General features: G+C 36.1%; 1 protein-coding gene across 3 annotated transcripts in view; it reads left to right on the top strand.

Annotated features, from left to right (window-relative positions):
* DNAJC1 (DnaJ heat shock protein family (Hsp40) member C1) overlaps positions 1-26,181 on the top strand; it is a 191,610-nt gene that overhangs the window by 32,946 nt on the left and 132,483 nt on the right. The window contains exon 1 of one of the 3 annotated variants that reach the window (XM_027976603.3): positions 19,879-25,222. The exons of the other annotated variants lie outside the window; for them this stretch is intronic. Coding sequence (XP_027832404.1) covers positions 25,208-25,222 — 15 coding nt within the window. The 5' untranslated portion in view covers positions 19,879-25,207. Of the gene's footprint in view, positions 1-19,878; positions 25,223-26,181 lie in introns of those variants that run through there. 3 annotated transcript variants of the gene reach the window in all.

Raw genomic sequence — 26,181 nt, 5'->3', positions numbered from 1 at the left:
TTCTTAATAAACTTCAAATCCTTTATTTAAAGGTGTTTATTAGTCTGTCTTATAACAGAATTTCCTGCTTCTGTTTGCTTTCTGGTTCTACTGCTGTTTCTGCATTTTTCTATTAAAAAATGTATATTTTAATACTTACAGAGAAATATGCAATATTTTGTTTTTTCCTAGCCTCCTTTAAACAACTTAGGGTAAGAGGGAAAAGAGGCTATTAATTTATTAGGTGACTTTGCTTTCAAAATAAAAATTGGAGGGCCACAAAAAAGAGAATTTACCTAATTCATAATGTTCATTCCATTTTTATTTCATAGTACAAAAATCACATTTTTTTCAACAAAAATCATATTAATATAAATTTGAATTATGTTATTTTTTACTTTGTGTTTTGTAATAAATCTACCTGATTAAGAAAACTTAGGAAAAAAAAAAAAAGAAAACTTAGAAATATCAAAATGCTGAGTAGCAAAAAAAAGAAAGCTGAAATCAATGCAATTGTTAAAATCTTTCATGGTAACATGAATAATTTAAGAGAGTAACTAAATGCCTATTTTTAAGTTGTTTCCCCAGCCTTGCAAATTATATATAGGTTTTAAAAAAATTATACATAGGTTAACATAAAACCAAGAATTGAATAAGTCTGAAACTCATCAGAAAACATTATACTTGATAAATTGGAAAAAAAACTGTGAAAGTGCCAACGCATATCATTTGGGTTAAACATCAGATTTTTATCCTGCATAATGCATGAACTCCTGGTCAAAAGATGAGGTTGGGAGGAGGGGGCATGATTTCATTGATGTTATATGTGAACCTCAGTATTAAGATGTCCCATTGTGGATTATATAGTATGCTGCTTTTCTGTCATAGCATGTTGTACCATTATTTTATATATGAGTTACAAAGAGAACACACTGTCATTTTACTGTTTAGAATTTTCATGTTCATCAAAAGAACTCTTAACAGAATTAGACAGATTTTATTTATAACTCTTACCTATACCTGAAAATGGAAAATACACGTGAGATAAACCAATTAATCACTTAAATTGGTTAAGTGATTGTTAAAGTTCTTTGTATTCAGACTCAAGCTCTTTTGAATCACTTTTTGACTCAGTCACTGATGTCCAGTTTTTCTACACGGAGTCTTGCACTGTGCTGTATTTCCCGAAAAAAATCAGGCACCATTGGTGCCGCGTTCTTCAGTCAGCTTTGCAATTATTTGGCATTAATCTACTTTTGATATCCACTTTGGAAATGCTGGGTTTTTTGGGTTGGGAAGATCCCCTGGAGAAGGGAAAGGCTACCAACTCCAGGATTCTGGCCTGGAGAATTCCATGGACCGTATAGACCAGGGTGTCGCAAAGAGTCAGACACAACTGAGTGACTTTGACTTCACTTGGAAATCCTGCTGAGAATGTCCAGTTTTCCTCACCCTGCCCTTTCCTCACAGTTGTTTACTTCTTAGGAATTAAAAAGAGTGATCGAGATCATTTCTAGGATTTTCTTCCTACACAAATTCTGGAGTATTTTGGAGGTTCACACGCACATGAGGAGTGACAGCTGCCTCATTACTGTCACTTGGAATTGCTACCACAGCAACTGTAATACACCAGCAAGTTTAAGATTCACCCTAAATTTAAAGAGTTTCAAGTGTAGGGGAAATGTTTATTTTAAAACATAATGGCCAAGAGCTCAGAGTTGGGTTGTTCTAATATTTACTTGTTATATGATCTCAGATAAGTAGCATAAAGTCTCTGAATCTTAGTTTTCTCATCTATGAGATAAGCAGCCCTCACCTTATAAGATAATTGTGAGGTTTCAGTATTATGATATATGTAGCATATACTAGTTAATAAATGTTGCTATTTATCTTAGTTTTTATGAGAATATAGTTTTATTGAGCTCCTTGTATATTCTTTTATTTATGTATGCTTTTACTTTGAAGGAAGTAGTGACTTGTGGAGAAGAGAAGATACAGATAAATTTAAATAGTGAAAATTCTGGAAAAAAAATTACTGGAACTTTAAGTGGTGTAATATAAAACTATTCAAATATGCATTTAAAAGTAAACAATGATATTGTATATAATGAGTCATTTTAGAAACCTGACACTAAGTTATTTCTGTTGTTTTAGAAGCTAATTAATAATTTTAAGGTTACAGACTTTGAAATGCTACATTTTGTAACCATTATAAGGATGAAAGCTTAAAGCTGTTTTGTAGACTTCATTTTGGTTTTTGATCTGTGATCGTTCGATGCCATTCAGTTGCCACCTTGCACTATTTACGAGAGTAGGCAGTAAATATGGTTTGTAGTGTGGTGGAATGATCCTGAAGGATCCTCTCAATTGAAACAATTAACATACTGAATAAAATAGGAAAAAAAGTTAAATGCATTGCTCACCTAGCCTAAGTTAGCATTCCTCAAAGTTTCAAACCTTGCCATCTCAACCCAGTTGCTTAGGAGAGAGGCAGAAACATCTCCTCTGAGATTTTGTAACCAGGAGTGAGTCCTCATAAGTTGGTGGTCCTAAGTTATGTTACTATATAGGACAAAACCTCATGTGGGGAATTTAATTTGAAGTTGCTCTAATTGGCACAAGTCTCTTGTGCTAGTTATCCACCAAGAATTCCTAGGTTGTAGATGAGTATACAGCTTATAGCTACCAAGCTGAAAACTATAGTCACTAACTTCCCTTTAAGGTGGATGTGGCCTAAAATTTTGGCAATGGATTATGAACCAAAGTCATGTGGGCCCTTCTGTGTTCTGCCTTAGGAAGAAATGCCTGTGTATTTCCTCTGCCCTCCCTCCCCACCTATTTGTCTTGTGTACTACTAGTTGATGAAAACTCGAGGCAGCAGAATCTGGACACAGAGAATGTAGTGTGTGTTGCGCTGCCCTTTCAGCTCTGCATGACTTATTTCTAGACTATCATCTGAGGAGGAAATAACATTCTATCTTATTTAAGCCGCTATATTTTAGGATCTCTTTGTTACAGGAGCTTAGCCTGTATCCTAATGAATGTCCTCTAAAGAATAGCTAAATAGATTTGAAAAATGACCAATTATTATTGGTATAAATGAAGAAAAAAAATTGAAAGAAAAACTCAGTAAATTAAAAGAACCAGGAGAAATGGAGAAATGGTTGATTTCAGAGCTAGATCAGGAAAAATAGAAAATGAATCTAGAAGATTGTACTGCAAGAGAATAAGAATGTACCTAAAATATGATAAAGTTGGAATACTACTCAGTAATTTTTTTAAAAAAATGAATAACCGATACATGTAATGTCATGGATGAACCTCAAAAACATGCTGAATGAATAAAGCCAGATACATAAGACTACATATTGAATTATTCCATTTATGTGAAATTTCTAGAAAAGATAAAATTTTAAAAACTAATGAAGATGAAAAGTAAATTTGTGTTTGCCTTGGGTTGGAAGTTGGAGTTGGGGTTGACTGCAGATGGATTTGAAGGAATGTTTGGGATAGTAAATGTGTTCTAAAACTAGACTGTGGTGAAAGTTGCATAACTGGATAAATGTGTTAAAAGTCATTGAGTTGTATACTTCGATGCTGCTAAAAACATTTGAGAGATACTGTGAACAAAATGATAGGGTTAGCAAAAGCTAAATTAATCATAGCAAAAGAAAAGTTAATAGTAAAGTAGTAGGCTTTAATTGTAGATCAGACTTCAGAGTACAATTCTAATTTCTAGGAAGGTTCTCCAATTTCTAGGAAGGCTTAATAAGTGACACGTCATAGTAGTTGATCAATAGTCTTATATTGGTGATTAAAATAATTCAGTATTCATTCACTCAGCAGTGGTGATTTCTTGACTGTTTACAATGTGCCTGGCACTGTTTTAGGGTCACAGCATTGAATGAAATAGGCAAAATTCCTGCCCTTCTGGTGGTTACATTCTAGAGGAAGAAAATGACAATAAATTTGTGATTTTACACACACACACACACACACACACACACACACACACACACACACACGCACGCACCAGATGAAGTGCTGGGGACGAACATAAAGTGGAAAAGAGCTAGGACATGTGGGGGGAGGGGTAGTCAGGGGGCCCTTGTTGAAAGGGTGCTGTGTGAGCGGAGACCCACAGGAGGGAGGATGTGAGCTGTGAGGTGAGGGGGCAGTCCCTTACAGGTAAGGGACTAGCAGCTGGAAAGGTCCTGAGCAGGACTCTAGCCTGTGTGTTCAAGGAACAGCAAGGAGGTGTGGGTGGGGGAAAAAGCCAGAGGGAAAGTGGTTACTGATGAAATCAGAGATACTGGTTACTTTGTAGACCTTTTAAAGGATTTTGGAGGTTTTAATGTGATTGTAAAGCCTTTGGCTTAAAAAATGTGGTAAAACGTAGAACCAAAAGTTTGCTTTTTAAACCATTTTTAAGTGTACAATGTAGCAGCATTCACAGTATTGTACAGCCCTAACCACCATCTGTTTCCGAAGTTTTTTCATCACCCCAAACTGAAACTCCATACATAACTAAGCAGTAACTTCCCACCCTCCCTCCCCAAGCCCCTGGTAAAATCTACTTTCTGTCTCTGTAAATTTACCTCTTCCAAGTACTCATATAAGTGGAATCATACAATATTTGCCCTTTTGTAGCTGGCTTGTTGCAGTTAGCCCAGTGTTTTCAAGGTTCATCCACGCTGTAGCATATATCAGTACTTCACTGTTTTTATGGCTTGAATAATTTTCTGTCATATATATATATAGACTGTACTATATAGTATATACATTCATCTCTTGATGACCTTGTGTTATTTCCACCATGGTAAATAATGCTGCTGTGGACATTGGTTTACAAAGTATCTGTTTGAGTCCCTGTTGTTAGTTTTTTTAGGGTGTATCCTGAGGAATGGAATTGTTAATCACATTGTAATATGTATGATGTTTAACTTTTGGAGGAACATATTTGTTCCATAGTAACTATCATTTTACTTTCTCACCAGCCATGCATAAGGTTTCCAATTCCTCTATATCCTTGTCTACACTATTTTCCAGTTTTAAAAATTACAGCCACCTTAGTAGTTCTGCAGTGGTATCCTTTATGGTTTTGATTAACAGTTCCCTAATTATTAGTGATGTTGAGCATCTTTTCACGTACTTTTGGCCATTTGTATATCTTTGGAGAAATGCCTATCCAAGTTGTTTGCCCAATTTTTAACAACTTGAGTCTTTTTGTTGAGTTGTAGGAGTTCTTTATGTATTCTGGATGTTCACCCCTTATCAAGTATATGATTGGCAAATATTTTCCCTCTTTTGTGGTTGTCTTTTCACTCTTTTGATGGTGCCCATCAACATTATTTGACTATAGCTTATGTTTTTTTGTTCATTAATTTCTCCATCACTGCCTGGTGTTATATTTAGTTGACTTTTTGCAGTGCTCCATTTTATTCCCTTCCTTTAAAAAAAAATTTTTTTTAAGTCATTTGTTAGTGGATACATAGGTTGTTAAAAGTTAAACTAGATTGTTACAAGTTTAAGACGTTGATTGCAATCACTAAGGACTTGGACTTTTGATCTGAGTAAAAGGGAAAGAAAGCTGTTGGAGGTTTTTGTATTTAGTTTTAGTCTAGTTGCTGTGCTGAAAACAGACTATTGAAGGAAGAGACCTGGCTAGGGCTGAAGTCAGGAGTTGTGTTAGAAGTGTTTGTCATGATCCAAGCAAAAAAGAATGGTGGCTTTGGACCTTTGTAATGGTGTTCAGATCCTGAATATAATTTGATAATAGAGCCATCAGGAATTGCTAATGAATTGGATGTGGACTGTGAGAGAGAGTTCAGGGTGACATCAGAAGTTTTTGGAGGATGGATTTCTATTTGGAGGTAGAATTCCATTTGAAGATAGAATGCCAAATTTGAAAAGACCTGTATTAAATGGGTTTCTCAGCAGTTTTTAAAAGTGTATTCCATATTTAGGAGAAACTAAAACATCTCAAGGATGTAATATGTTTATATGCTGGACTTCTGTTTTGTTTTTCATTAAACTATCAGAATATGTTTTGGAGCTGTACAGAAAAGCCCATTTCTTATACCTTCCATGTATGTTGTTGTTGTTCAGTGACTGAATTCTGCTCCAACTATTTGTGGCCCCATGGACTGCAGCATGCCAGGCTCCTCTGTCCTCCACGGTCTCTCAGAGTTTGCTCAAATTCATGTTCATTGAGTCAGTGATACTATCTACCCTTCTCATCCTCTGCCACCCCCTTCTCCTTTTGCCTTCCATCTTTCCGAGCATCAGGGGTCCTTGAGTCAACTCTTCCCATCAGGTGGCCAAAATATTGGAGCTTCAGCTTCAACATCAGTCCTTCCAATGAATATTCAGGACCGATTTCCTTTAGGATGGACTGGTTGGGTCTTCTTGCTGTCCAAGCGACTCTCAGGGGTCTTCTCTAGAGCCACAGTTTGAAAGCATCTGTTCTTCAGTGTTCAGTCTTCTTCATGGTCCAACTCTCACATCCATACATGACCATTACTGGAAAAACGATAGCTTTGACTGTATGGACCTTTGTCAGCAAAGTGATGTCTCTATTTTTTAGTATGCTGTCTAAGTTTGTGATAGCTTACCTTTCAGGGAGCAAGTGTCTTTTAATCTCACGACTGCTGTCACCATCCACAGTGATTTTGGAGTCCAAGAAAGTAAAATCTGTCACTGCTTCCACTTTCCCCCCTTCTATTGTTATGGGACCAGATGCCATGGTCTTAGGTTTTAGAATGTTGAGTTTCAAGCCAGTGTTCTCACTCTCCTCTTTCACCCTCATCAAAATGCTCCTTAGTACCTCTTTGCTTTCTATTAGAGTGGTATCATCTGCACATCTGAAGTTGATGATATTTCTCCTGGCAGTCTTGATTCCAGCTTGAGATTCATCCAGCCTGATATTTCTCATGATGTACTTTGCATACAAATTAAATAAGCAAGATGACAGTGTACAGCCTTGTCATACTCCGTTTCCAATTTTGAACCAGTCTGTTGTTCCATGATGATTCTAGTTGTTGCTTCTTGACTTGCATACAGGTTTCTCCAGAGACAGGTAAGGTGGTCTTAAATTCCTATCTCTTTAAGAATTTTCCACAGTTTGATGTGATCCATACAGTCAAATGCTTTAGTGTAGTCAGTGAAGCAGATGTTTCTCTGAGGTTCCCTTGCTTTCTCTGTGATCCAGGGAATGTTGGCAATTTGATCTCTGATTCGTCTGCCTCTTCTAAACCTACCTTGTACATCTAGAGGTTCTCAGTTCACATACTGCTGAAGCCTAACTTGAAGGATTTTGAGCATAACCTTGCTAGCATGTAGTGAGAAACCGTGGTCTATTAACAGTGGAATTATTAAATACTACAAGAGTGAAAATTGGCAAAAGGAGGAGAGGAAGGAAATGAAGGAGGGAGAAGAAGAAGGAGTTCAGTTATATTTATAGCATCCTTACCAAATGAGCAAGGTGTATTAATAACTTAAGAAAAGACTTCAACAGGATCTTTATGCAAAATATTTTTGCTGCTAAATCTGACATGTAAATATATCAAAAAACTCATCCCTTCCCTATATATGAAATAGTCAGAAAAGGCAGATCTGTAGAGATGGGTATGAGAGGTCTTTTTTGGGGTATTGGAAATATTCTAAAACTGAATTGTGATAACCTTTACATTTACTAAAAATAATCACTATACTTAAAATGTGACTTTTATGGCTTATATCAATAAAGCTGTTTAAAAAATGAATATACCATAAAGAAAGTAAAACCCTAATTCCTTTATCATTCTGATTAATATTTTAATACTGACATGGAATATTTTTGTTAAAACTTTAAAATCCAATAATAGTTTTAGTTTATGTACTTTATGTGTTAGGATAATGTGTGTTTCACCCAATGGTATCTTCAATCAAATATTTCCAGTAGTAAGCCAAATCCTTGATAAAACTAGTGTTAAGTAGCATATCTTGTATGAAAATGGATATTAACATCAAAGCCCAGCAAAGCAATATGTGGATGGACAAAAGCAGACAATTATGAGGTCTTTTTTTTTTTAATACAAGGAAAATATTTTGCTTAATGGTGGTATAAAGTGGAAGATTTCTACATGTACACATATATGAAAGTGCATGCTCAGTTGAGTCATGTCCAACTCTTTGCTACCCAGTGGACGGTAGCCTGCCTGGCCCCTTTGTCCATGGAGTTTCCAGGCAAGAATACTGGAGTGGTTTGCCATTTTCTTTTCTAAGGAATCTTCCCAACCTCAGGATCAAAACCATGTCAACTGCATTGGTGGCAGATTCTTTACCACTGAGCCACTGGGGAAGCCCATATATGAAAGTAAACTTACTTTAAAAAGAATATCTAGAAATATTTATAATGTATATGCACCAAACTGATAACCATAATAACTTCTGTTGGAGAAGTTGCATTTGCCAGGGAGAATAGTTAAAGGGGATGGTTTACTCTGTATTATTTAAATTTTTATAAGAAGATATGTTTACTTATTCATGTAACCCACTCCAGTGTTCTTGCCTGGAGCACCCCATGGACAGAGGAGCCTGGCGGGCTACAGTCCATAGGGTCACAAAGAGTCAGACACGACTGAAGTGACTTAGCTAGCAGGCATGCACACTATTTCTATAGCTAACAGCAAAAGTATAGAGAGACTAAACAACTGAAAAGAATAAGGAAAAGAAAAATGAGAGCCTTAATGAGGGCAGTGAGGATAGAAAAGAAGGTAAAATGTGGAAAATATTGATTTGCTAAGTTGATAGAGAACAAAATCATTGCAGAGATCAACAGAGAATGGCTAAGCAGATAATACTGAATTAAGTGAAGCTATGAACATTACTTGAATATAAACATTATAAACATTACTTCATTAAATTTATAAAACAAAATGGGAAATTGATATATATGTACTGACTGAAAGAAAAGGATACAATGTATGTGCAATTTAGTTTACAGTAGTAAAAATAAGTAGAATGAAGGAAAAGAAATTAAAATGACGATTTGAGAATGTATAAATGAATAGAAGAGCACTTATTACTGTTTTCTTTAAAGGATTTCTGGATAGTCAAAAGTAATTGGAGTAAAAACTTGCTCTAATTGGGGGCTGGGAAAATGTACATGGTTAAAGTTATTGCAGAGAATTATAGAAAAAAAAATTGAAAGTTGTATGCCCACTTTTATTTACATCTTTAAACAGCACTCTTGAAAATATATATCTCTAGTATCCTCTTAATTATTACTAGTTTACTAGCTTTCAGACCCATGGCTAACTAATTAATATTTTTGTCTAGTTAAGCATGATTATTTTATCATGAATTTTATCATAAATTTGTTATATTTCCTTTGTTAGCATAACAGGGGTATATATGGGGAAACCAGTGAAAGCAGCCTATGGGAAAATATCAATGAAAACCTGGAAAAAGATTCCTCCAGGCCCAGCACAGAGCATTCAAATCACTGCCTGGGTTGGGCATGGGGTTTCCCAGGCCAGATGTGACCACATGGGCTCTGCCAAAGCAGCCTGGCCTGAGCTGTGGACTGAAGCCCTCAGCGTGGGGGCGCTGATGGAGATGTATGTGTTCTTTAACAGCCTCAGCAGACCCCCAGCTGGATGGGTCCTTTCTCAGCCTCCCCTGTGTCCCATATCAGACCCCGCAGTTAATAAGTCTTACCTGAAATGCTGATGTGAGAAAGAAAAAGGTTTCCCTAAAATTTGGTTTCTAAAAAGCTTTGCAGAAAACCAAAATGTTGTCTGAAAAAAAAAGTTAACACGACATCAAACTACATAAAGTGAAAGGCAATAGTCCCACACTTTGTCCCTCAGTCTCATTTTCCAGAGGTAATTACTTTTATAAATTTGGATGGAATTTTTATATCTCATTATTTTCATGTTTGCCTACATAAACCTTGTATTATGAGATTTGACCCCCATATTATGATTTTTAATTATGTGACATGTCATCCCCTAAATAGTAAGACTCAGAGTATTGCTATCCTAAACCACCTTTAGATCTAAAATTTTCTGTATTGTGGTAAATAATTTAAAACAGAGGAAAACTAATTCCAGATTAATTGGTCATGATTTGTTTCTGCAGTGTTATAACAGATTAAATAATCTTACATATCAGTGATTTTTAACTGGAGGCAATCCCCTACCCCATCCTTCCTCCGCCAAACTTTGGCAGTGTCTGGAGACATTTTTGGTATCATACCTGGGGCTATGGTTTTTCCAGTGGTCACGTATGGATGTGAGAGTTGGACTGTAAGGAAAGCTGAGCACCGAAGAATTGATGCTTTTGAACTGTGGTGTTGGAGAAGACTCTTGAGAGTCCCTTGGACTGCAAGGAGATCCAACCAGTCCATGCTAAAAGAGATCCGCCCTGGGATTTCTTTGGAAAGAATGATGCTAAAGCTGAAACTCCAGCACTTTGGCCACCTCATGCGAAGAGTTGACTCATTGGGAAAGACTCTGATGCTGGGAGGGATTGGGGACAGGAGGAAGAGGGGACAACAAAGGATGAAATGGCTGGATGGCATCATGGACTCGATGGACATGAGTCTGAGTGAACTCCGGGAGTTGGTGATGGACAGGGAGGCCTGGTGTGCTGCAATTCATGGGGTTGCAAAGAGTCGGACACGACTGAGTGACTGAACTGAACTGAACTGGGGTGGGGGATGAGGTCATGTTAGTGGCATCTGGTGATAGATGCCAAGGATGCTGCCAAACATCCTCTAATACACCAAACAGCACCCTCTCCCCAGTTAAAGAATTATTTGATCCAAAATGTCAATAGTGCCAAGATTGAGAAAACTTGTCTTATACCCAGACATACCACTTAGTTTCATATCTCATCCCTGCCCCTTACTGTGTGACTGTGAATGGTTATTTCATCTCTCTGTGCCTGTTTCCTTATCTGTATAATATTAATAATACCTATCTTAAAGGGTTGTTGAAAAAGTACTTAATACACGTGAAACATCTTGAAAAGTGCCTGGCACATATTAGGAACTCACTGAATGTTGGCTGCCACTGTTAATTTAACATGGTAATTCATACCTACAATCAAAGCTACAAAATTTTCAGTTTCTTTATGATTTGTGAGCAAGTGTCTCAGTAAAAATTTAAAGAAGGAATAAAATCACAGTATTCTATAATTTTCATGCTACAAATATATAAAACAAAGAGTGGTCCGTTAATATCTATTTTAGCAATGTTGGAATGTTTCTAAACATGATTAAGAGACTTACTATGTCAACTACATTCCTACCCACTATTGCATACACAAATAATATTTTAAAGTTGGGTCATGAGTGATACATCTCACAGAGCAGCATTCCTTGACCTGAGACATTATTTCATTGGTCTTTTCCCTTAGATTCTGTAGTTTGTAGTTTTGTTTCTTTGACAGTCTTAACTCCTGTAACATAGTTCAGGAAGTATGTGCTCATTAAAAAAAAAAAAAAAGATATTAAAGTCAGAAATTGAATTCAAATATAATTTGTTTCCTTATGGTTAAATCTTTTTCTTTTCTTCACAGTGTTAAATCCTTATTCTGATCTTTCTCCGTTTGTAGGCTGTGGAAGACATTTTTGGGACATTTGGCTATCACCACATCCTGAGAGTACAATGAGAATGTTCAATTTATTAAAATCTAGATTAATTTTAGAGGTAATAGAAAATCCTTACTTTAGGTACATCATGGTTTTTTTTTCTTTTAGTAGCTGTTGTTATGCACAATAAAATTCACTGATCTTAAGTACTTCTTTGTGTTTCTCACTGCTGTCCCTATCAGTGAAGTCGTTTATGAACTGTGCTTACATTAAATATATCACTAAACCACATAATATTTCATTCAAAGTGTTTTTGTGTACCCTGTAAATGGACAAATATCCAGAAAAGTTTCTAATTTACAGGTAACAACTATTTTCTAGAAATAGATGGCAAATCTGTTTTCTCCATAATTACTGAGAGAGTAAATGACACAGGAAAAAAACAACAACTCATTTCTTGAACCAAAAAAAAAGGGTATATAAGTGGTAAAGAGTACATAATTTTCTTTTCCCTGGGTGTTTCTCTCCCCACCTCCACCCGCTTCTTTTCTTTTATTCTTTCAAAGTTCAGTTTTAGTTTTTTACCACTTGATGGCAGTGATGGAGCTAGAGCTACCCTAAGAAGGTTAGGGCAAGAACTCATTATGAATAACAAAAGAGTAAACACAAAAGAAATCTGACATTTTAATATTATTCACATTTCTAGGTGATATTACTTATATTGCAAGTGACAGTAATAGGGGGGAAAGCCTCTAGATGGAGCTTCAGTACTTTCTAAGGGAGAACATTTGCTCTGTCTTTCCAAATACATGCTTTATATTGTTTTACATAATATATTGCATGCAGAGTAGATTTTTAAAAAATATTTAAAGATGAATATGTCAGTTTTAACTAGGGAAGCCAGTTCACCAAGTGCAGCAGTCATTTGAAAAGATGGCTATTTAATATCTATTTCATTGTTAATATTTGTTAAAAAAAAGTATGTTAAAGTTGTTAGTCAAACATTCCTAACTAGTATTAGAATAAGCTTTCATATCTAACAAATTAGTAAAAGACAGTCTGTTAATGGAAAGTCAGGTGCTTAAAATCAGTATTGCTTCATAATTAAACATGACCATCTATATTGTTAATTGCTGTGCTTATTATCTATCATTTAGCATTTGAGCTCTTAACATATTTTTCCAATTCAATTCCCCAGTTTAAAAAAAATTAAATCAATTTATATTAACCCAAATACCAAAACATTTTTTGCTAAAATATTCTTTTCAAGAACACACATGTTCTTTAAGTAGTAATGTTCTCTCATCAGAAATGATTTTCTTTAATAGTCAGAGTCCATTATCACTATATGTAGAAGTCTTTTTAATAGGGAAAAAATATAGATGTTATTGTTCTCTGTGCACTGTTGATTTGTATCTAATTCTTTTAGAATATAAAAAAACTGGAAATAAGAGTAGTACGTTTTCTTACCTTCCTACTCATATACCATTACCTGGATTAGTTTTGATGTCTTAAAAAGCATTTCAATAAGTATGTGCTGTTGGTTTGCAATAGGTATCTTTAGCCCTGAAAATATTAGCAAACCATGAGTAATATTTGGTTTGATATTTACATGAGATACTTGTTTTTTGTTGAAGGAGAATGTATAACTGGAAAATCTTATGAGAAACATGAAAAATGATTTACAGTGGCTTTGCTTTCTTTTAGTTTCTTAAATTCTTATTCTCTATTGAGACCAAAACACTCACTGAAACAGAGTCATTGCCAATAAGTCTTTAAAATTACATTTAATGATATTGTTAGCATTTCGGGGTGTGTATAAAGTCAGCTAAATTTGCAGCATAGTTTGCTTGTGAATCACCTCCGTGGTAACAATCTCCTAGAAAGCCGTGTGTTGCTTTGTGCCTTATCTTATTAAGTTTGTGGACTCTGTTAAGAAAGAAACACATTTCAAAAGCCTCTTGTAATTTTTCAAGCATTTCCTTTTGTTATTAATACCTCCTAAGCCAATATAATTACTTTAAATTAGCTTTCAGTTGTGTAATGACTTGGACTTGAAAAGATATGGTCTGTTTATCAGGGATAGGAACACTGCAAATCAAAACTTGTTATGCTAAACCACAAATATCTATAAATGGTTACCTTATAATAGTAGTTCCTAATGAAATAAATTCATTTAAAATAGTTATGGTTAAGTTTCAGCTTAAATTTTAACTTGAGGAATCTCTCTTGACAAAGGGAAACTGAAACATTCTGCATCTCTCTTGAAGCACTTGCCCTTGAAGAAATCAGTTATACGCATATCAAGTTAATTTTACTTGTCAAATGTTTTTTAAAAGGAAAAAGGGTAAAGGCAGTTGTTATTTGCTACAGACAAGTTTAAAACTTTTTAATTCTGTGGAGGAAAAATTCCTGTGTGTTACACTGATGTTGCCAAGTTGCCTTTTCTCCTTTATAATCAGTATGTTGGTGTTAGGTAGTATCATCTCTAGCATTTAAAGTTGACTTAGATTACTTGTTTTATCTTGCTGGTAGTAGCAATTGGCAATGAAGCATTCCTGTCAACCAGCACTTAACTGGTATATTTAGAGTATTATACTCACTTTCAGTATTGAAAGCACTGAAAATGTTTACACTTCAGTAGTATAAACATCATTAGCAGTAACTTTTGTCCACAAGACAAAAATAAAATATCAGTAGAAAAGGACAAACTTCTCATTTCTTTCTGTAATTTTTTTTAATGTTTCTCTGAAATGTAGTCTACTTAACAGGTTTTTATTAAACTGTATGTTGAAAGTATAATAAGCGCAAGGAAATCTGTAGCAGTTATTATAGTGTCTAATAAAAATCTTTTGTCAAAGCATTCTGTTAATATACCAAAAAAAGCACTGACACAACCCCTGCTGTTAATACAGACTTCAAACAATGCAGGTTATGTTTGTCAGTTCTTAAAATGCGTCTGGACAGCTCTGTATTCCCATTAGCTGTGTGTTCTATTACTGTTTGTTTTTTCACTCTGTGGTGAAGTTTCGATTTTACATTATTATTGGATAATTTTCAGTACTACCTAAAATATAGTCATACAACAGCTTGAGAAACAATTTGGCTCTCTAGTTATTTTGTTTCAATAAAAAATTTATTCTTTTCATATATTCTGTCATTAAAGAATTCGTGCTTTATTTTACTTTTGAAAATTATATATAGTAAATTAAGTTTCAATAAGTTTCACTTTATCTTATACCATGTGGCTACCTAAAAATAGCTATTGAAATACTTCCCCAAAGCTCAGTTTCTATTGTAAAAAGGATTTTTTTAAAATGAAATTGTATGACACAAATTACATCTTTGGGTTGTTCCTCCACCCTGGGTCTATCCCCTTTCCTTAAATTTTTCATTAGTAAGCAGAAATAAAAATGGTTATTTCTCTAACAACACCATGGCTTTTTAAACTAAAAAACAAAATATATCAATGAGTCAACCCTCTGAATTTTGTCTTTTATTTTCTTTAAGTTTTTATGAGGGTAATTAAGGCCATGGTAATATGTGTAATTTTTATAGTAAAGGCATTATTTTACTTTAAATAATTTTAAATTTTATGGTAAACCATACTCTTTTAAATGAAGTAGCCCTGATTTATGAAACAAATTTATATGCATCCAAATATAAGTTTGTTGTGCAAAAATTATAGTTGTACATGTATCTCAAATTCATTGATATGTGAAAAAAAATTAGCTGAGACATATAAAGGAAATTCAGTTACGAATTTGTAGCTTATTAATACGTGCGTGCTCAGTTGTGTCCTACCCTTTGTTAACTAAATAATAAAGTTATACTGTGTGAGGCGAAGTGTGTACAGAGTGTGTAGAGTGGATTGTATACATATATGTAATTGTGGTCTGTAAGTTATATATTTTGTGACACATGAGGGTAATGAAATAATTAGTTCTCAACAAGAAATAATAGTAGTGTAAACATCAGGAACTGTGTAGAAAATTACCAAGTTTCTGTTCATGTGTTCTATAAATGTCAGCTGGATAGTTTAATATTTTGGTAAGGCCTTAAATAAATCTGTTGACCTAATCCTTGTGCTAGCATATTCATTGAACTGTACCACAAAAGTAATAATAGCTAAGTAAATTTATATAACTGAGGATGACCTGTGAGAAGAAAATTGAATGGGCATGTATTATGTATATGTAAAGAAACTAATGAAATAACTTTTAGGGTTCTTTCATAAAGTTTATTTCCTTATAGGCTAGCATAAATACTGCATTTAAAACTGAATGCATTTTATCTTAATAGGTATGATGTTTTGATATGAAAATCTATAACTTAAACCCTTTTATACTAAAAAAAGTCTTAAGATGTCCAAGTTTATCTATAAATTAACAATACTTAAGTAGTCAGTTCAGTCGCTCAGTCGTGTCCGAATTAATCAGTAGTAATTATTAAATACTTCATAGCAATACACCAAATATTGTAGTTCCAGAATAATAAGAATTTAAGCACAAAGTGAAACTTAAATTGACCAAGCTTGCTTGATGTGCTGTTTTGCATTTAGTCATGATTGTTAAAAGAACTAAGAGCAGAGGATTAAAGAAACTTTTTCTTGTCTGAATTCCTGACTTCTTGATCATGAGTACTTTTCTCTGTGTATACTAATTCCTCTTTCTGATTTATTATATACAAATAATCATTACAAAAGTATATGATTGCCGAGGTTTTTGAAGACTGTTTTGTTACCAATATAAGTTCTAATTTGTCTTTTAAAAATTCATTTGGCTTGACTTAAATATTTTTTAATCAAATTGACTTTAATAGAGTTCCCAGAAAGATCATGTAGCCTCACAGAACTGTTATTTGTTAGTTAACAAAGTAAGCCTGAATTATTCAGATAAGGACCTGTACGTATAGTTAATTATCATCATTCTTAGTTTTGTTAGCTTATCAATTAAATCATTTCACACATAATTGTGATTTTAATCAGTGATAACATCCAGAGGTTGGTTTTGTTTTAATTTTGAGTATAAATATTTTTCCAGAAATTGTTTTCCAAGTTATTAATTTTTTTATTAATTTTTCATTGGAATATAGTTGATTTACAATGTTGTGTTAGTTTCTGCTGTGCAGCAAAGTGAATCGGTATGCATATACATACATCTCCTCCTTTTTGGATTTCCTTCCCGTTTAGGTCACCACAGAGCACTGAGTAGAGTTCCCTGTGCTGTTCAGTAGGTTCTCATTAATTATCTGTGCAGATATCAATCCCAGTCTCCCAGTTCATCCCACCTCCCTGTTTCTCTCTTGGTATTCATACATTTACTCTCTACATCTGTGTCTGTTTCCACTCTGCAAATAAGTTCATCCATACCATTTTTCTGTGTGGCTTAGATTCCACATATAAGCAGTATTATTTGATATTTGTTTTTCTCTTTCTGACTGACTTCACTCTGTATGACAGTCTCTAGGTCCCTCCACTTCTCAGCACAATCTGTTTCTTTTATGTGGCTGAGTAATAGTCCATTGGGCTTCCCAGGTGGCTCAGTGGTGGAGAATCTACCTGCCAGTGCAGGAGACACAGGTTTGACCCCCGAGTTAGGAAGATCCTCTGGAGGAGGAAAGAGCCACCCACTCTAGCATTCTTGTCTGGGAAAGCCCGTGAACAGATGGAGCCTACCGGGCTATGGTCTATGGGGTTGCAAAAGAGTTGGACACAACTTAGCAACTAAACAACAACAAATATTCTGATATTGGGGTATTCCAAATATTGGGGTACCTGTATCTTTTGGAATTATGGTTTTCTCCAGGTGTATGCCTAGGAGTGGGATTGTTGGGTCATATGGTAGTTCTATTTTTAGTGTTTTAAGGAACCTTCAGACTGTTCTCCATAGCAACTGTATCAGTTTACTTTCCCACCAACAGTGTAGGATGTTTCCCTTTTTTCCACACCCTCTCCAGCATTCATTATTTGTAGATTTTTTGATGATGGCCATTCTGACTAGGTGTGAGGTGATACCTCATTGTGGTTTTGATTTGCATTTCTCTAATAATTGGTGATGCTGAACATCTTTTCCTGTGTTTGTTGACCGTCTCTATGTCTTCTTTGGAGAAATGTCTGTTTAAGTCTTCCATCTAATTAATAAAAAACCGTGTATTTATTTTTGGCTGTGCTGGGTCTGTTGCTATAGGGCCTTTCTCTGGTTGCAGCAAGTAGGGGCTATCCTCTAGTTGCCATGTGCCAGCTTCTCATTGCAGTGGTTTCTGCATAGCACAAGCTATAGAGCACTCAGGCTTCAGCCGTTGTGGCACGTGGGCTCAGTAGTTTGGGCTCCTGAGCTCGTAGAGCAGACAGGCTCGGTGGTTGTGGCACACAGGCTTAGCTGCTCCAAGGCATGTGGAGTCTTCCCACATCAGGGGTTGAACTTGTGTTTCTTGCATTGGCAGGTGAATTCTTTATCACCAAGCCACCAGAGAAGCCCCTTCCACCTAATTTTTTATTGGGTTGTTTTTTTATATTGAGCTACATGAGCTGTTTGTATATTTTGGAGGTTAATCCCTTGTCAATTGCTTTGTTTGCCAATATAGTTTCCCATTCTGAGGGTTTTCTTTTTGTGTTTGTGGTTTCCTTTGCTGTGCAAAAGTTTTAAGTTTAATTAGCATTAGATTTGTTCTGGGTGGGGGTGGAAGTGTGTTTAACTGTTGAAGCTAGTTTGATTTCTCAGATATTTCTATGTCATGATTCAAAGAAATGGGATATAATAAAAGTATTAGTAGTAAACAGTCCTTATTTCCTTACCAACTTATAATCTTTAATATTTAAGTTTATAGTTATGACTACTTGAAATTCTGTATGTTTACTGCTTTTAAAGAATATCAGAAACCATTGTACAAAGTAATTTTGGGAACAAAATAAATGATGAAAGAATCACTTATGTAATATCACACTAGTCTCCAAATCAGTGCTGATGGGAACTTTCTAATTCCAGACAGACTGTGTTTGGTGACCTGTAGTGTACAGTAGGAATCAAAGGGTCAAATAAGCTAAGGTTAAGGACAGGTTAAGAACACCTCTTCTTTAAAATACTTGCCACCTATTTCAGCTTCATTCTCCACTTCCTCCCAATTGGGGATTTTCCTAGCAAAGTGGTGTTACTAAAAACACATTTAATTACTTTAGAAGAGTAGCTCAAAGAAATTATATCTGTTTGGTGAAAGGTCAGACTCACTGTTTACACTGAAGGCAATGTAATTTTAAATCTTTCACTCACTGTCAGTAGTTGAAAGTTTTAAAATTTAGGTTTTCCTTCTCTTATCTTTTTCTGCTTTTTAAAAACAAAACAATAAAAAAACAAAAATAAGATTCCAGAAAGAGAAATGAAATAACCCTAGCCAGTTTAAGAATAAAGTTTCAAAAAATTTCCCTCATGTTACCCATATATGAGAACCAGGAATAAATTACTGAAATAATTTCTAGATTAATTTGAGTATAGGGTTTGTTTTTTTTTCCCCTCTACCCTTAACTGATTTAATAAATAATTTAAAGTCATCTCCAGATTCACAAGGCTTATGTCCTATTCTCTTTTGAAGACATAACATATGTAGTGGGATCTCCTTAAGACTCTAGTTTGCTTTTCCCCAATGATTAATGAGGTTGCATACTTGCTCATTTGTTGGCCATTTGGATATAAAATGCATGGATCATTAAGTATTACCTATTTCTGTGTAATACTGTTACATAAAGGGAGAAGCTGGGAATTTGAATTTACTGATCACTCAGTGATCATCTAGTATAATTTTGATTTTTCACTCATCACTTCTCAGATTACTAAGTGAACAGTTATCTTGCATAAAACTGGAAATATGAAGAGACAGTAATGTAGAAGAAAGAGTTAAGTATAAAAATAACCACTGTGTACTTCATATCTTCTGATATAGAATGGCTTGGCAAAATTATACCAACTGAGTCTCCCCTCTGTCTACATATCCACTTTGTTCCTTAGTATGACCTTCCTAGTACCTGTAATGAAGAGTTCAAGCCTAAAAGAACTCTCTTACCATCAGCTTGCATCTTTATTCCTATTAATTCAAGGAATGCCCTTCTCAACTTTTATGAGTCATGACATTTCTATATTGTCAGGATTTATAACATTCAGAGTCAGATACTTCCATCTTCCCACAATCCACCCTACCGATTTTCTCCTCCATCTGTCATCTTCTTCCTGAAGGCTAGTTTTTCTCTTATAATTTGGATTCTATCCCCACCTGCTCTGAAACATCATTCTCTCAGTAATCCTGTATGTCACCTATGTTTAAATTCTTCTATCAGCAGGCACCTTCTCATCAGTGTTAAAAAAGAAAAAAAGCCCTTTCTCAATCCCACATCTTTTTCCAGTAGTCAGATTTCTTGAAAATATATCCTCATTTCCTAACTTCTCATCCATTCCTCATACCCCTCCAGTTTGGCTTCTGTACCCATTATGCTAGCAAAAAACCCTTCCTGAAGTCGTTGGTGATCTTCAAAATAGCAAATTCAGTCAATACTGTTTCAGTGCTCATGGCGACCCACTCCAGTACTCTTGCCTGGAAAATCCCATGGGTGGAGGAGCCTGGTAGGCTGCAGTCCATGGGGTTGCTAAGAGTCAGACACGACTGAATGACTTCACTTTCACTTTTCACTTTCGTGCATTGGAGAAGGACATGGCAACCCATTCCAGTGTTCTTGCCTGGAAAATCCCATGGGCGGAGGAGCCTGGTAGGCTGCAGTCCATGGGGTCGCTAAGAGTCGGACATGACTGAAGCGACTTAGCAGCAGCAGCAGTATTGATACTGCTGACTATTCTTTTATTCTTGGAATGAAACTAAACTCTCTGATTTTCTACCTAGCTTTTGGTTTTCTGTCATTATTTACATTCTTCATAGGCCTTCGTATCTTATCACTCCATATTTTTTCTTTAAGCAATCTTATTTGTGCCTGGGTTTGATTCTTCTTCATGTGCCAGAAGCTCCTAAATTTATATGTCTAGCAATAACTACTTCTTTGAGCTTCAGATCTGTATATTCAGATGCTTAATTAACAGCTCTGCTTGACTGTTTCAAAGATACTTCCTGCTTGATAAACTCTTGATCTTCTCTACCCTCTAATCCTACCCTTTCAGTGTTCACTAGTTCTACCAATGGTACGAGTATCCTTACTTGTGCAAGTCTACACTACAAGTCACCTGTCATTTACATCTCGTTAGCCTAATTCTCAGCAGAAGTTCTCTTAGTAACATTTCTTGAAGACTTTTTTTTTCTTTCTCCAAAGATAAACTAAGGTAAACTCATTGCTACTCTTCCACACACTGAAGTTCTGTCTCTTTTGCGATTATCCTAGTCTTTTGCAATATCTCTTACTGGGACTGTACTGTGATTGCTACAGTTAGGAAGTCCTCATGATCAGGGAACTATGATGATCAGTTAGTTACTGCTGTAGACTTGCTCCACTCAAAAAAGTGCCCAATGGCCACTGAAGCTAGTGGCTGAAACAAGACTTTTAATACTGTCCCCAAAAAACCTATGACCCTGTTTTCTAGCAGAAGTGGTTTTAGCCTCATTTTTGCATCCTAGATCCGAGTGCATCTAAATTCTTGAGTATGAGAAGATACTCTAGAAATTCATTATTGAATATAGACAGAGCTGGATTAGAAAGAAGGTGGACTGAATATCACTTTATATGCTACAGGAGCCATGGTGTTTGAAGCAACATATACCTTCAACAGACTCTCATAGCAGGGCCAACAATAGGGTGTTTGCCCAAGATCAGGGGAGTGTTTGAGAACATGGCAAATTATATAAGGAGGCTGAAGGAAGGAAAATACTCAAGGCTTACCCTTAGATTTTTGGCTTTGGCTACTAAGTAGATAGTAGTGTCATTTACTACACTAGTGTATATTTACACAGAAGGAAAAACTGGGAAATGAGGAAATTTTCAGAAACTGTATTATTTATGCTTTTGTTGTTGTTTAGTCGCTAAGTTGTGTCCGACTCTTTTTGTGACCCCATGGACTACAACTCACTAGACTCCTCTGTCCATGAAATTTCCCAGCCAAGAATACTGGACCGATTGCCATTTCCTCCTCCAAGGGATCTTCCCAACCCAGGGATCAAAGCTACGGCTCCTGAATTAGCAAGCGGATTCTTTATCACTGAACCACCCGGGAAGCCCAATTGTGCTTTCTGGTGGGAACTTAGAATTGATCTCTGTCTTCAGGGATTTACAGTCCATACTACAAATAACTTCTAAATATATCCTGACAGTCCTTGAAGAAAAGGATTACATGTCTACTTATTTGGAGATAGTTTTTAATCTTAAAAAAAAAAAAAAAAAGAATTAATTTCAGAAAGCCAAATAAAAGCATTCATTATCATTCCATTGCATTTCCTGCTTTGCACTTATACTTTGCAAATTGAACCACTTTCTTAAATGCTGTAGGAGATGGTCAGTACCAAAATCAGATTAATTATATTCTTTGCAGCCAAAGATGGAGAAGCTTCATACAGTAGTCAGCAAAAGTAGGATGAGGAACTGACTGTGGCTCAGATTGTGAACTACTTATTGCCAAATTCAGACTTAAATTGAAGAAAGTAGGGAAAACAACTAGGCCATTCAGGCATGGCCTAATTCAAATCCCTTACGATTATACAGTAGAAGTGACATATAGATTCAAGGGATTAGATCTGGTAGAGTGCCTGAAGAACTATGGATAGAGGTTCGTAACATTGTACAGGAGGCGGTGATCAAAACCATCCCCAAGAAAAAGAAATGCAAAAAATCAAAACGGTTGTCTAAAGAGGCCTTAGAAATAGCTGAGAAAAGAAGAGAAGTGAAAGGCAAAGGAGAAAGGGTAAGATATACCCATCTGAATGCAGAGTTCCAAAGAATAGTGAGGAGAAATAAGAAAGCCTTCCTAAGTGATCAACTGAAAGACATACAGGAAAACAATAGAATGGGAAAGGCTAGAGATCTCTTCTAGACAATGAGAGATACCAAAGGAACATTTCATGCAAAGATGGGCACAATAAAGGACAGAAATGGTATGGACCAACAGAAGCAGAAGATACTAAGAAGAGGTGGCAAGAATAAGAAAAACTATACAAAAAAATCTTCATGACCCAGATAACCATGATGGTGTGATCACTCACCTAGAGCCAGATGTCCTGGAGTCCAAAGTCAAGTGGGCCTTAGGAAGCATCACTATGAACAAAGCTAGTGGAGGTGATGGAATTCCAGCTGAGCTATTTCGAATCCTAAAAGCTGATGCTGTGAAAGTACTGCACTCAGTATGCCAGCAAAGTTGGAAAACTCAGCAGTGGCCACAGGACTGGGAAAGGTCACTTTTCATTCCAGTCCTAAAGAAAGGCAGTGTTAAAGAATGTTCAAACTACTGCGCAGTTACACTCATTTCACATGCTAGCAAGATAATACTCAAAATTCTGCAAGCAAGGCTTCAACAGTACTTGAACCGATAACCTCCAGATGTTCAAGCTGGATTTTGAAAAGGCAGAGGAACCAGAGATCAACTTGCCAACATCCATTAGATCGTAGGGAAAGCAAGAGAATTCCAGAAAAATATCTACTTCTGCTTCATTGACTATGCTAAAGCCTTTGTGTGGATCACAAAAAACTGTGGAAAATTCTTAAGGAGATGGGAATACCAGGTCACCTTACCTGCCTCCTATAAAACCAGACCACTTGACCTGCCTCTTGAGAAACCTATATGCAGGTCAGGAAGCAACAGTTAGAACTGGACATGGAACAACAGACTGGTTCCAGATCAGGAAAGGAGTACGTCAAGACTCTATATTGTCACCCTGCTTATTTATTTGCAGAGTATATCATGCAAAATGCCTGACTAGATGAAGCACAAGCTGAAATCAGGATTGTCAGGAGAAATATCAACAACGTCGGACATGCAGATGGCACCATGCTTAAGGCAGAAAATGAAGAGGAACTAAAGAGCCTTTTGATGAAGGTGAAAGAGGAGAGTGAAAAAGCTGGCTTAAAACTCAGCATTCAAAAAACGAAGATCATGGCATCCGGTTCCATCACTTCATGGCAAATAGGTGGGGAAACAATGGAAACAGTGATAGACTTTATTTTATTGGGCACCAAAATCACTGTGGATGGTAACTGCAGCCATGAAATTAAAAGACACTTGCTCCTTGGGAAAACTATGACAAACCTAGACAGTGGATTAAAAAGAAGAGACATTACTTTACCAACGAAGGTCTCTATAGTCAAAGCTATGGTTTTTCCAGTAGTCACGTATGGATATGAGAATTGGACCATAAAGAAGTCTGAGAACCGAAGAATTGATGTGTTTGAACTGTGGTGTTGGAGAAGACTCTTGAGAGTCCCTTGGACTGCAAGGAGATCCAACCAGTCCATTCTGAAAGAAATCAATCCTTAATATTCATTGGAAGGACTGGTGCTGAAGCTGAAGCTCCAATACTTTGTCCATCTGGTGTGAAGAGCTGACTCGTGAGAAAAGACCCTGATGCTGGGAAAGAATGAAGGTGGGAGGAGAAGGGGACCACAGAGGATGAGATGGTTGAATGGCATCACCAACTCAATGGACATGAGTTTGAGCAAGTTCTGGGAGATGGTGAAGGACAGGGAAGCCTGGTGTCCTGCCGTCCATGGGGTCGCAAAGAGTTGGACACAACTGGGTGTTTAAACAACAGCAACAACATGAGAAAACCTTCTGTGTGGTAAATGGGCTTCCCTGGTAGCTCCGTCATAAAGAATCCAATCCCCCTGCCAATGCATGAGATGCAGGTTCGATCCCTGGGTAGGGAATATCCCCTGGATTGGAAAATTCCATGGACAAAGAATCCTGGCAGGTATAGTCCATGGGGTCACAAAAAAGTTGGCCACGACTTAGCAACTAAACAACAAGAAATACGGTAAATAGAGTGGATTGGTTTCAACATTTATTCCTTCCTTCTAGTGTGCTTTATTATTGCACAAAGTGTGTGAAGTTAATAACTTTCTCAGATTCACTTGCAGTAAGTATGCTGGATGTAATAGAGCTGTGGCCAATAAGATATACTTTGTAAATGTTGGAAGGTGGAAATCAGACGGAGGCTCTGCTTCTGCTGCTTTTGCCCTTTCTGTTAGTAGGCCTGGGTGCCTATCTATTTTTTCCATTGATGTGGCATGGATTTGAAATCAACACTTTCATTGATTGTAGCACCTCACTTCCCAAGTCAGGGTGGAAGCATGCCAAGGGGAAAAGGGACAGACCATTTAGCAATAACAGTCAGTTGACTCCCATCTAGATGTCTAGCCTTGGCCCTAGGGGACTATTTTCTGGGCCCGCATTGAGCAATTAGGGCTTCTGTCTTTGAAAAGAAGAGCAAGATACAGACTAGCAAGAATCATAGTAGAGAAAAGCCTGGAAAGGGGAACTGGTGCTCTTGGATTAAGGGCCAGTCTGCCTCTGAAATGGAGCAGATGCACAGTTCCATTATGTGAAGGACAGATTTTGAAAGTTCTCTGGATTGTCTTGAGAACTTGTCTGGGCTGAGCTTTCAGATGAGATCATTTGGCCCTGCTGTTGGACAGCACAGAGGGAGAGGCAGCAGAGAGGAAGGTAAAGCTGATACATGACCATTTTCAAGGTACAGAAACCAAGATTTTAAGGGACTGTCAAGGCATTCTCAGTCTGGTATGTTTTTTTCATCTTCCCAAAGAACCAGCTTTTTTTTCCCTTTTCAGTTTCATTACTTTCCATTTTTATGTTTATTTGTTCTTTCTTCCTATTTTCTTTTGTGTACTTTTGTTCTTTTTCTACTTTATTAGTCTGGGCACTTCATCCATTTTCAGATTGTCTTATTAAAAGAGTATTTTAAACTCTAAGCATTACCCTCTAAGTAGAGCTTTAGCTCTTAAAGGTTTTGACGTCATATATTTTCCTTTTCATTAATTTCTAGGCAATATGTAATTTCAACTTTTATTTCTGCTTTGTTAAATTTTTAAAGCATAATTTGGTGGTTCTGTCTGTCAAATTTGTTTAATATAGAACTGTCCCTCCTGCTCTGTACCTCTGCTACTGAATTGGTAAGGAGACCTCCTTTTGAAAATAAATTAGCTGCAAAAACATAGTATACGATAACTAATCTTGTTACCAGAAATGGTGATTTTGTTTTGTGAATAGTTGATCTGATGTTCCTGCCAACTCAGTCCCCCAGTAATTAGATATCAGAAGCAGCTGTCTCCTGGGCTGCAGTATTTTGTTTATCTACATTTGGAAAATGCTTGCATTTTTAATCTTATGGGGAGGGCAGAGGTGTGTTCAACTTAAATAAACGTTATTAATCCAGATTTATTTTGATGCAAATTAAAAATAAGAGGATGCAATGCATACCTCTTACTGTACTGGAAATTATCTGACTTGTCAACAAATTATTCTTACTTATCTTGACTCAAAAAAATAATAAGATATAAGTTCTACATGAGCATCAAAAACCAGGATTTTGATATAGACTAACCTTTTATGTGTGCTTATACATGGTTTAAGGCTAAGAAAAGTCAACTAAAGGTATCATCTTACATAAATATTAGTAGTTTTCTCCAAAGG

The sequence above is a fragment of the Ovis aries genome, chromosome 13 (genome assembly GCF_016772045.2).
Source record: "Ovis aries strain OAR_USU_Benz2616 breed Rambouillet chromosome 13, ARS-UI_Ramb_v3.0, whole genome shotgun sequence".
Taxonomy (NCBI): domain Eukaryota; kingdom Metazoa; phylum Chordata; class Mammalia; order Artiodactyla; family Bovidae; genus Ovis; species Ovis aries.
Note: the sequence above shows the minus strand (reverse complement) of the source record. Positions and strands in the feature narration are given on the sequence as shown.